The following is a 12,816-nucleotide window of genomic DNA, read 5'->3' as shown; positions in this document are numbered from 1 at the left end:
CCCGCAACGAGCGGGTTTTCGCGAAGTAGCGATGCGGAAGTAAAAACACCGTCTGCGCATGTGCAGACGGTGTTTTTACTCCCACAGCGCTAGCGAGGAGCCGAAGATTGGGGGCGGGGCGGCTGTTTGCCGCCGGCATGGAGGGCTTCCTAGCAGCCCCCCAAACCCGGGTTGGGGGTCCGGGGGGCGCTGGCTCTCGGCGCTTTTGAGCTGAGTCCGGAAGCGAATTCGCTTCCGGACTCAGCTCAAAAGCGCCGATAGCAAGCGGCAAGGAACGGCTTGTCTCGGCGCTTTCGAGCTGACCGGACTCAGCTCGAAAGCGCCGAGACAAGCCGTTCCTTGCCGCTTGCTATCGGCGGTTTTGAGCTGAGTCCGGAAGCGAATTCGCTCCCGGACTCAGCTCAAAAGCGGCGAGAATGAACGGCGTGGGCGGGCGAAGGGCGGGCGGCAGCGAGGAGTTTGCGTGGGCGGTGGGGAAACTCCTCGCTGACGCCAGCAAGAGGGGGAAGACCCAGGGAAGCCGCTGCCATCTACGCATGCGTGCCCGGCACGCATGCGTAGATGGTATTTTTGACTTCCGGGTTGAAAAATAGCGAAGTACCCTGTTCGCAATGGTTGGGGACGCAATAAACGGGGGATCACTGTATATATAGATGTAGATATATAGATATAGATATTATTTATTTGATTTATTTATTTGATTTATAGGCCGCCCTTCTCCTCGCAGACGTGGAGCAGCTTACAAGAATAAAAAACAATGTAACAATAAAGATAAGATAATTATGAAGAGTTAATTATGAAGAGTTAGAAAAGTTAAGAAAAATTTTAAAACCCAATATAAAACAGTCAATCATTCATACTACTGGGCAGTGTAGGAACTGTTGCTCACAGCCCCAGGCCTGCTGGCATAGATGTGTTTTTAACGCCTTTCGAGGAGAGTGGGGGCGGTACAAATCTCCAGGGAGAGTTGGCTCCAGAGGACTGAGGCTGCAGCAGAGAAGACCCTTCCCCGCGGACCTGCTAGTCGGCATTGTTTGGCCAACAGGACCTGGAGAAGGACGACTCTGTGCGACCTAACCGGTTGCTGGGATATGTGAGACAGAAGTTTAGATCTTGAGAGATGATAGGACCTTGAGCTTTGAATGTCTGTACTGTTGATACTGTGTTGTCTAGTATTGTAAGAGGTGGTAGAATTAAAATCCTCACCCAGGCTCCACCCGAAGGGATTAGAACTACGAGTCCCAGATTCCTAAATGAGACCGTAATGGAATTTATTAGGTCTGTTCTCGTCCCCCTCCACCCCCTGTTTCTACTGCACATTTATTCCAATCCATTTTTTGTGCCATTAGCTGCCTCATAGGTGGGCAATTAAATTGTGTCTTAACAGCTGGTTTTCCTTGCCCAGCAGACTTCAAATGTGACAGCTTTTTGTCGATTCTTATTTCAGATTCGTCCTGTTAGCAGCGCACTTCAGAGGCTGGTTTGTCCTTTTTAATGCTAACTTTGCCGTGATTCAAGCATCGCTTGGGGTATCTTTAAAAGGCAGAAATCAACATGGCTGGTCCCTGGCATAGTATTGCTGAGATAATCTTGCTTTTTGATCCCATATATTTCAGCTGATGTTTCTTACTGCCCTCTAAGGCAGTGTTTCCCAACCTTGGCAACTTGAAGATATTTGGACTTCAACTCCCAGAATTCCCCAGCCTGCCTGTACTAGGGAACAGTTATATGTTGTTTTGTTTTTTCTCTGTCAAATCACCCTGGTATACCCAAATATGGGAGGGAGAATTCCTGTTCCTTTTTCGACATACTGCTTCTCTTCGAGCATACTGCTTCCTTTTCCTTGATTCAGCAGAGGAAAAAAAAGCCATATAACTCTTCCCTGGTACAGGCAGACTGCCCAGGTTCAAACCCCTGGAAGGGTATGGCTAGCTGATGAGAGCAAAATAGCTTAAAATAGATCTATACTAGTCTCCCCTCATTTTCATTATCAGCAAAAAATGTTACATCTCTCTCTCTCTCTCTCTCTCTCTCTCTCTCTCTCTCACACACACACTCACTACATCTATATCTATCTACAATATATGAAAGAAAGTCCAAATAATTTTCTCCATCCTGTTTGGTATAAAAGAGGAACTCTCTCTCTCTCTCTCTCTCATCCATCCATCTATTTCGACTTCTATGCCATCCAATCCCGAAGGACTGGGCACACCTTTTCAATAATGGATCCTGCGGCAAGGAAAGAGCATCCAGGGGTCCTTGCCAGGTGCTTCATGGCCTGGCCTAGCTGGATGGACTGTATCTTCTCACTGTTACTTCTGCCTGTTCTCTTTCTCTTTGTTTATTTATTCACCTATTATTCAATTTATATGGTACCCAACTCTGGTAATTCTGGGTGGCCCAGAACCATTGCTGGGTAAATTCCAGCTGGTGCACTCTAATGAGTTTGCTTTTTTAAAGTAATCATAATCATAATTTAAGTTAGCCATGAATGTTATGAATTATAGTTCCAACCCATCTGGAGACAACAGCTTCAGGGAGGTTTGTCTTCAGCAATAAATTGCCTCCATCTCTTAAGTGGTTTTTGGAACTGATTGTTTTGTTGTTGTTTCATATATTTGTCTCCAGATATTATTTCCACAAGATATCTCCTATTATTTGTGTGTGTGTGTGCGTTTGTGTGCCTCCCCCTCTCCTTTCTCTGGTTCCGGTTTGGTTTAGTTTAAATGTATCTTGGTATCTCTTCTTTTACTACCCTACATTAATGATACAAGTATTGTATATGAATGCTGACACATTCTCTTTTTTAATACTGGAGTATCAGATAAAATTTTACTATATGTTCCGTTGGCAATCTCAGGTTCAGCATTTCCAACTCCCCTAGACTTGGACCTTTTTAGCTCTTCCCCCTCCTCCTCTTCCTCCTCCTCCTCTTGCTCCTCTTCCCCCTTCTCCCCTCCTCTTCCTCCTCCTCCTCTTCCACTTTCTCTTCTTCTTCCTTCTTCCTTCTTTTTCCTTCTTTCTTCATCTTGTTCACTACTCCACTGATCTATTTCTTCTGACAAACTGGGAAATATCTTGTATGCTTCAGCTAATCACCGGTACAATTAGAAACATAGAAACATAGAAGACCTCATGGTCCATCTAATCTGCCCTATACTATTTCCTGTATTTTATCTTAGGATGGATATATGTTTATCCCAGGCATGTTTAAATTCAGTTACTGTGGATTTATCTACCACGTCTGCTGGAAGTTTGTTCCAAGCATCTACTATTCTTTCAGTAAAATAATACTTTCTCATGTTGCTTCTGATCTTTCCCCAGGGGCAGGCCACCAATTTCAGCCCTACCGGAACGTGCCAGGAGTGCGCCCCTGCGCACATGTCCATACCCAGCACCTGCGCAGAAGCCGAATCTTGCGCAAAGTTGTACATGTGTGCAATTTCCGGGGTTTTGGGGTTCAAGAAGTTATTAGTTTTTAGGTGCTGACTTAGGTGCTCTTTTTGAGTAGAGTCTCCATCATTTTAACTATAACTGATGTCAAGCTAACTTGCCTCTAGTTACTGGCTTCTTCTCTACTACCATTCTTATGGATAGGCACAACCAGTAATGGCAGCCAAAGGTTTTACTGCCACACTGTGGGTGTGGCTTATTTTGTGGGTGTGGCTGGGTGTGGCTTGCCGGCCATGTGACCAGGTCGGAGTGGCTTGAACGATCATCATCTCCTTTTCCTCCTCCTCCTCCTCCTTCTTCTTCCTCTTTTTCTTCCTCCTTCTCCTCCACCTCCGCCTCTCAAACTTCACTCCCTTCTAGCACTGATGATGTTACCTAGCTGGGTCTTGAAACGTCTGCAAGAAGATAACTAAACTTAGAGAACACCAAGGGGCCCCCAGTTCCACCCCCCAAACTCCATTCCCTTCTACCTCTGATGATGTTACCTAGTTTGAAACATCTGAAGGAAAACAGCTAAGCTTAGAGAGCAGCAAGGGCCGCTCATGTCAACCCTGAGCCACAAAGATTCTCTTTTATTGCTTCTTTCCCATCTCTGCTCTTCCCATGCGATGTGACCTGTGAATCAAAGAGTGTTATCTAGCAGGGCCCAGGAAATGGATCCTTTTCTCTTGTGGCCCCTGTCCTGTGCAGATGGTTTCCATGGCAATTGGGTTGGCCCTGACAATGCTTGTCTTTTGCAAAACCCTGAAGACCTTGCTGTAATCCTGAGCGTGGACATCAGGGGTCACTTAGAGCAGGGGGCTTCAAACTTGGCAACTTTAAGACTTGTGGACTTCAAGTCCCAGAATTCTCCAGCCAGTTATGCTCCACAGATGGCACTCCAATTGAGTCCAGTTTATTTGCTTACACCTAATAGGCAGAATCTTGCCAGACTAAATCTATAATCTTCTAACCTAATGGATGTATTCTTAGAGATTCTAGGGCAGAGGTCTTCAAACTTGGCAACTTTAAGACTTGTGGACTTCAACTCCCAGAATTCTCTTGTGGACTTCAACTCTTCAACTCCAGCTATGCTGGCTGGAGAATTCTGGAAGTTGAAGTCCACAAGTCTTAAAGTTGCCAAATTTGAAGACCTTTGATTTAGAGCCTATAATACGGCAATCTAATTCCTCTTTGTTGGGTTTTTACCCTGGTTGCCCAGTGGTCCTCATGTTTTGGCCATAACTGAGTCTGGCAAGTATGTCCCTAAGGTTGTAAAACAGGTCATTACGTGACTGAACCTGATTATACAACCTTTTATGTGATTGGTCATAAATTAGGGCTATCACTTTATTGCTTCTGTTTTTAATTGCTGTTAGATGCTCAGAATCCCAGGGGAGGAGGGGAATGTATATATCCAAAGAATATTCTTAGCCCACTGTACTGTAGTTTCCTCATTGTGGTTTATAGTTTGATGCATCATATGGTACCCAACCAAATTGGCTTGTTCAGCAAACTGTAATTAATGCAAACATGGCTTAAAAGCAAAGTGTGAATAAGACCTCCTCTTCCTGCCAAGCCAGATCCCCCCTCCCCTTGTTTGCTTAGGGCTTTGTGTATTGTTTTGGTCTCCAGCCATTATAGCATGTAAATTAGGATTTGTGCTTGACCAAGATACATGAACTCAACTAGTGAGCTTAATCCATACAAAAACAAGTGTTGGTTTCAACTGTAGTGATCAAGCTATAATGAAATAATAAATATGTCTCTTTTTTGTTTCTAGATCTTCAGACGAGCAGACAAAAATGGTGAGTTCGTTTGTTCATTCGTTCATTCGTTCGTTCCTTCTTTTCCTTCCTTCCTTCCCTCCCTCCCACTCCTTCCTTCCCTCCCTCCCTCTCCTTCCTTCCTTCCTTCTTTCCTTCTTTCCTTCTTTCCTTCCTTCCTTCCTTCCTCCTTCCTTCCTTCCTTCTTTCCTTCCTTCCTTCCCTCCCTCCCTCCCCTTCCTTCCTTCCTTCCTTCCTTCCTCCTTCCTTCCTTCTCTCCCTAACTCTTTCCTCCCTTCCTTCCCTCCCTCCCTCCCTTTCTCTTTCTTTTCTTCATTCCTTCCTTTCTGCCTGCCTGCCTGCCTCCCTTCTCTTCCTTCCTTCTGATATTGCATTGCTGAAAAGATAAATGCCTTCTTTTTCCTTACTGGAGAGTCCTGCATTGAAAAAATATTGGGTGATTTTGGTGATTTTCATAACAAAGAAGGAGAAGGATCCAAAGTTCTCACTGTTACCCAAGGAACCAATGCAGCCAATGTGCCTTGTGTTGCATATGTGTCTGTTTCTCTCTCTCTCACACACACCCTTTACTACTCTTTACCCCAGTATACCCTCACAACATTAACCAAAGCTACCATCCTTCTTAATGGATCCATATTTTGCTGTCTAATTTATGTTGTGGGAGAATGTGAAAATAATTCCAAATGTTATTTATTTGGGCCTGGAAGTTGCATTTTACTGGTGTAGGATATAAATATATGGAGAGTATATGGAGGGATACTTCTGAGCCTAAGGTGAGTGGTAGCTGTAGATTAAAAACACATAAAGTGAAAAAAGGAAGAAAATGTATACTAGTCCTTACAAACAACATTTCTGTTGCTAAGCAAGACAGTTGTTAAATGAATATTGCCCCATTTTATGCCACAATTATTAAGTGAATCACTGTTAAGTTAATAACCCTGTTGTTAAATGAATAAGAACATAAGAACCTAAGAAGAGCCATGCTGAATCAGTACAAATCCCATCGAGTCCAGCATTCTGTGTCCCACAGTGGCCTACCAATTGTCCATGGGGATCTTGAGCAGAAAGAGAAGGCAAAACCCTCCCTTTCCCTTGACCCCCAACAAATGGGACCTAAGGGAAACCTCCCTGCCTCAACCAACATAGAGGTGGCACTTGGACATCCATTTCAATAACCACTGATTATTCAATAACCACTGATACACTTGGCATCCATGAATCTGTCTAATCCTGCCTTGAAGCTATCAAGGCTGACAGCCAGTGTTCCCTCTAATTTTTTTTTTGGGGGGGGCGGAAAAGTATAGTGTCTGAGCGGCAGTCCCTTCGGGACTGGGCGGCACAGAAAAAACAAACAAACAAACAAACAAACAAATAAAAAACCCACCCTGTTTTGCCTCAGAGAATTTCAAAATAAAATACTGTACTGTGTGTCTATAACAGTGAGCTCATAATAGGGCAACTCTATCAATATCAAAATGCCACTTAAATAGTTGAGCTAGTTTCAAACTAGATTTTGATTTTCTTTCTCTCTTCCTTACTCCCATTCTTTTTCTTTCTCTTTTCCTTCCTCTCTTTTTTCTATCTGTTTCTCTCTCTCCCTCTCTTCCTCTCTCTCTCCTTCCCTCTCACTCTTTCCCTCTCGGCTTCTGGGCAGGTTTGGAAAACTCTGAGTTGATGATGATTTTTAAGTGAGCGATTGCTCACTGCTCAGCTTAGAGGGAACTATGCTGACAGCTGTCACAACCTCTTCTGGAAGTGAAGAAATATTTCCCTTTATTTGTCCTCACTTTCTTACCTATGCGCTTTATGGTCCTAGTATTGTGTGATAGAGAAAATAATTTTTCCCTATCCACCTTTTCTATCCCATGCATAATTTTATACACTTAGATCAAGTCACCCCTTCGACGCCGTCTTTCAAGGCTGAAGAGACCAAGGCGTTGCAACCTAGTTTCATAAGGGAGGGGCTCCATTTCCTTGATCATTCTTGTTGCCCCTTTTTGCACCTTTTCCAGTTCCAGTTCCATTATATCCTTCTTCCGCCTTGACTTTGCTTATCCGAAGGTTGCATAGGGTTACAAAATGACCCCAGGACACAGCAACTGTCATAAATATGAGTCAGTTGGCCAAGCGTCTTGAATTTCTTGAATTTTGATCATGTGACTATGGGGATGGTATAATGATCATAAGTGAAAAATATTCCTTTTTTTTTTAGTGTGCCATTGTAACTTTGAACAGTCATTAAAGTGTTTGAAGACTTTCTGTGCTATAGTAGCAACCGCAGCAGTAACACTTAGACTTATATACCAATTTACAGGGTTTCCCTGCCCATTCTAAGCAGTTTTCAGAGTCAGCCTATTGCAGTGACGGCAAGTTTGTTTTGGCTCGGGTGCCAAAAGGGTGGGTGCGTTAGCATGTTTAAATTCAGTGACTGTGGATTTACCAACCACGTCTGCTGGAAGTTTGTTCCAAGCATCTACTACTCTTTCAGTAACATAATATTTTTTCACGTTGCTTCTGATCTTTCCCCCAACTAACCTCAGATTGTGTCCCCTTGTTCTTGTGTTCACTTTCCTATTAAAAACACTTCCCTCCTGAACCTTATTTAACCCTTTAACATATTTAAATGTTTCGATCCTGTCCCCCCTTTTCCTTCTGTCCTCCAGACTATACAGATTGAGTTCATGAAGTCTTTCCTAGTCAGTTTTATGCTTAAGGCCTTCCACCATTCTTGTAGCCCGTCTTTGGACTATGAATTCATAGATTCAGACTGAATGTCAGGAAAAATTTGCTAACAGTATGAACAGTTTGATAATGCTTCAGAAATGCTTTGCAGGAAAGATGCTTTGTTCTGCCGCTTGCTAAAATTGTCGCATAACTTTTATTTTCAGCTTTTGATAAAAGAATGTAGCCTGTTTAAGAAGGCAATTTGTTGGAGGTTTTTTTAAAAAAGGCTTGCACAGAATGAATGAATGGTTGAAGTGATTGTGTTAGGGAGATGTTCTTTTGAATAATTTTCAATGGGTGTTCAGCCCTAGAGAATTGCACCCATGTTCCAAAAGAATGATAGGCTTTGTGATGTCAGTGTAGACACGCATTATCAGAGTAGCTTTAAATTCTGAGTAGGTTTGTTTATTCATATCAGAAGCATCACAGTTTAAATAAGGCATACTGTATGACATAAAAGTTAAAATGTAAAATACAAGATTAAAATATGCATAACTTAAACAGAATGTGCACAGAAACTAGCAAGAATAGAACAGAACAGAACAGAACAGAACATAATAGAATAGAACTGGAAGAGACTTTGGTCTTCTAGTCCAGCCCTCTGCTGACCTGTAGGAAGACCTGTACTATTTCAGATAAGAAGCTTAAAAATCTCCATTTAATTATGTTCTTTCATACTGCCATGAGATCAAGTGTACACTGATTGGGACACAAATGGGCAGATACACATATGGGTTGTTGTCTGCACATCATCACAATCGCAAAGAACGGAAGTCACCGGAAAGCCCCATTTGTGCAGAGTGTCTCTGCACACTCTGTATATCTTATTATATTTGTGCCCAGCCTATTCAATAATTTCCATACTTCCCAGCTTTCGTCTGACCCAGATGCCAGCCCCTCTGTGGGTCCCATCCTGGGATGGTTCTTTGTAGCTTTCCATAGGTCCTAGAAGAATGATAGATAGATGGATGGATGGATGGATGGATGGAGGGAGGGAGGGAGGGAGATGGATGAAGGGAGAGAGATGGAGGGAGATAGATAGATAGTTTCCTGATTGCTTATTTGTACCCTATAGCAGAGGTCCCCAACCGCCGGTCCGCGGACCGGCACCGGGCCGTTGGGGGTTTTCAGCCGGTCCGCGGCGCCAGGGCCCCCTCGGCCTTTCCGCACCACCAGCGGCGCTCCCCCCGCCAGCCAGCCAAGCCCTGCGCCCGCCGGAACCGGCTCCTCGCTCTCCCCCCGCCGCCCGCCGCGTTTGCAGGAGGTGGGGAGGGTCGGGCGGCCCGCCAAGGCCAGGAGGGACGCCGCTGCCCCCCCCTTCCCTCTCTCCGCCCGCCGCTGCGCCTCCTTGACGCCGAGAGGAAATGCCGGCAAAGGCTTTTCTCAGCAGAGGTCTTCAATGTCGGGAACGCATGGGCGGTTGCACGCGCTCCCTATCTCCCTGCTAGCCCACTCGGAGTATTCAAAATAAGAAAAACCTTTGCCGGCGAAGGCTTTTCTTATTTTGAATATTCCGAGTGGGCTAGCAGGGAGATAGGGAGGGCGTGCAACCGCCTGTGCGCCCCCGACATTGAATATCACCTTCGCCAGCCCCACCTCTCCTGCAAACCCCCTTGCTGAGAGCCCGGGGCGAAAGTGCTCTCGCAAAGGTGAGGCGGGCAGGGCGTGCGCGCGTCACCGCTGAGAAGAACGGAGAACGAGAGTGAGTGATAGCAACAGACAGCAAGATAGAGAGAAAGTGAGAAAGAGAGAGTGAGAGAAAGGGGGGGGAGAAAGAGATAGCAAGACAGAGAACAAGAGAGAGAAAGAGCGTGAGAAAGAAAAAAGAAAGAGTGAGAGAGAGAGAAAGCAAAAGAGACAGAAAGAAAACAAGAGAGAGAAAGTGAGAAGAGAGAGAAAGAGGGGGAGAGAGAGAGAAAGAGAGGGAGAGGGAGAAAGAGAGAGGGAGAGGGGGGAGAGATAGCAAGAGAGGGAGAGAGAGAAAGAGAGAGGGAAAGGGGGGAGAGATAGCAAGAGAGGGAGAGAGAGAAAGAGAGAGGGAAAGGGGAGAGAGGGGGGGAGAAAGAGAGAGGGAGAGAGAGAGGAGATAAAGGAAGAGGAGAGAGAGAAAGGAAGAGAAAGAAAGAGGGATAGAAAGAGAGAGAGAGTGAGAGATGCTCAGTGAGCCTTTCTTTGAAGTTGCCTTTCTTTCTTTCTTTCTTTCTTTCTTGCTTGCTTTCTTTCTTGCTCTTTTTCTTTCTCTCTTTTACCTTCCCTTCCTCTATTTCTTCTTTTCTTTCTCCTCCCTACCTTCTTCCCTTACTCTCCCCTTTCATAAGTTTCCTTGCTTCCTTCCTCTGTTCCTGTCCCTTCCCCCCTTCTTTCTTTCTTTCCTTCCTTCCTTTCCTCCCTCCATTTCTTGCTTTCCTTTTCCTTCCTCCCTTCTTTCCTCCCTCATTCCCTTCTTTCACTCCTTCCTCTCTTACTCTCCCCTTTCACACCTTTCCTTGCTTCCTTTGCACCCTTCTTCTGTTCCTGTCCCTTCCCTCTTTCCTTCCTTCCTTCCCACCCTCCGTCCATTCATTCACCCTCATTCACCCATTCCTCTCTTGATCGCCCCTTTTACGGCGCCGCTGACAGCTAGCTCCCCCCCCCCACCGGGCCATGGAAAACTGGTCTAGCTTAAAGCCGGTCCCTGGTGCAAAAAAGGTTGGGGACCTCTGCCCTATAGCAATCATTTGAGTGTTTGTACCTCAAGATTCTTGACAAATGTATCTTTTTGTTTATGTACACTGAGAGCATATGCAGCAAAGACAAATTCCTTGTGTGTCCAATCACACCTGGCCATTATAGAATTCTAGTCTATATAATCATGCTGGTCACATGGCCATGGAAATTGTGTGTCCTCCTCAGCTTGGAAATGGAGATGACTACCCTCCCCTGAGTCAGATTTAACAGGGCAGGGGAAAGCTTTAATTTACTTCTGTAGAAACAGTGCAGCATTAATTTTTTGTATATTAAGTTTTACTATAAGAGAAAAATGCAAAAAAAGAAAAGAAAAGGTAGAGAACTAAAAGAGGGAAAGTGCAGAAAGAGAGAGAGAGAGAATGAAAATCTGACTTTCTTCAGTACAGTAAAATACTGTACAAAAATAATATAAGCTTTTGTTTTATCTTTCATAACATTTCAAGCTATTTCTGTAATTACAAAATTGTTCTATTCATCAACACCTAAAATCAAAGTCATTTTTAAAAAAGTTTTGAGCAGTTTCAAGTTCAGCAGTGATTTCCAAGTAGAAAACAAAGCTAGATAATTTCTTCTCTTTGATTGAAACAGTTTCACCATCTCCACTGACTCCCAAAAACTAAAGAAAAGAAAAATGCAGGATTAGAAACTAAACTATTCATGTATCAGTAGTTTACCAAGGTAATAGCAATAGTACTTGGACTTATATACTGCTTCACAGTGCTCTTTAGCCCTCTCTAGGCAGTTTACAGAGTCAGCCTCTTGTCCCAAACAATCTGGGTTCTCATTTTATCCAATGTACCTGCCTCCCAGCTTTTCCAGGTCCCATCTGCCAAACAATGTTGGCTGGCGGGACCTCGGGGAAGAGCCTTCTCTGTGGTGGCTCCAACCCTTTGGAACCAACTGCCTCCAGAGATCCGCATTACCTCCACCCAACAGTCTTCCGGAAACCTGGATTTTCGGGCAGGCCTGGAATTAGGCTGATTGCAAGTACAGTGGAACCTCGACATACGAGCAGCTCTACTTACGAGCTACTCGAGATAAGAGCTGGGAGGGGAGCGGCATTTTTGTTCGCCTCCCGAGCTCACATTCGGGATACGAGCGCCAAGGAGCTGTCTCCTGAAGCCGAACGCTAACTTCCGCATTCGGCTTCAGGAGACAGCTCCTTGGCGCTCGTATCCCGCGTGTTTTAAAAGGTTGCAGCCGGCCTGGGGGGCTCGGGGGGAAGCCCCCGAGCCCCCCAGGCCGGCTGCGACATTTTATAACACCCGCCCCGCTTCGCAGCTGTCTCCTGAAGCCGAACGCTAACTTCCGCGTTCGGCGGCAGCGGGTTTTTTTGTTGTTGCACGGATTAATTGACTTTACATTGTTTCCTATGGGAAACAATGTTTCGTCATACGAGCGTTCCGACTTACGAGCCTCCTTCCGGAACCAATTAGTCTCGTAAGTCGGGGTTCTACTGTATGCATGTTTTTTATATTATTGTTATTATTGATTTTTATTATTAGACTTTAACTGTTTTTATTGTTGTTGTATTTATTCCGATTGTTAGCTGCTCAGAGTCCTTTTGAAGTGAGCGGCATATAAATACAATAAATAAATAAAATCTCAGAAGGATGGGAGGCTGAGTCAATCTTGAGCCAGCCAGGATCGAACTGCTGGCAGCCAGCAGAGTTAGCCTGCAATCCTGCATTCTAACCACTATGCCACCAGGAAGAAATTATTGTGAATTGTGGCAATTAAAGAGGAAGATTTAAGCTGCAAGCTAATAGCACTTTAGAGTGTTGAAATTTGATGGTTGTCAGTCCTAACAAACCCAGAAAAATAGAAGAAGCCTGTGAATGTGTTGTGACAGCAACCACATGTAGTTGAAGACATTTTGCCAAAGGATATGTACAGCTTTCCAATTACGCAACCATAGACACAGCTGTGATTTATTTGTAAATGTAAAGGAAAGAGGAATATTCTTATTTGCATTTATGCAATGAGTGCTTTGCCTTATCCGGGTTTCTTAGAAAGTATCCGCTTTTCAATTAATTAGAGTAGTGATTTTCTAACATGGCAACTGTAGCTTCAAGTCCCAAAATTCCCCAGCCAACACATCTTCAAATTGACAAATTTGAAAATCACTGGTTTAGAGCAAATTCAT

The 12,816-nt window shown here is 44.5% G+C and overlaps 1 protein-coding gene across 2 annotated transcripts in view; it reads left to right on the top strand.

Moving 5' to 3' along the window:
* NECAB2 (N-terminal EF-hand calcium binding protein 2) overlaps positions 1 to 12,816 on the top strand; it is a 234,914-nt gene that overhangs the window by 56,806 nt on the left and 165,292 nt on the right. For both annotated transcript variants that reach the window (XM_070760554.1, XM_070760553.1), the window contains one exon: positions 5,216 to 5,240. In XM_070760554.1, the coding sequence (XP_070616655.1) occupies positions 5,216 to 5,240 (25 nt within the window). The remainder of the gene's footprint in view (positions 1 to 5,215; positions 5,241 to 12,816) is intronic.

This window comes from Erythrolamprus reginae, chromosome 9 (genome assembly GCF_031021105.1).
Source record: "Erythrolamprus reginae isolate rEryReg1 chromosome 9, rEryReg1.hap1, whole genome shotgun sequence".
In the NCBI taxonomy this organism is placed as follows: Eukaryota; Metazoa; Chordata; class Lepidosauria; order Squamata; family Dipsadidae; genus Erythrolamprus; species Erythrolamprus reginae.
The sequence above is the reverse complement of the archived record's forward strand: the minus strand, read 5'-3'. Positions and strand labels throughout refer to the sequence as shown.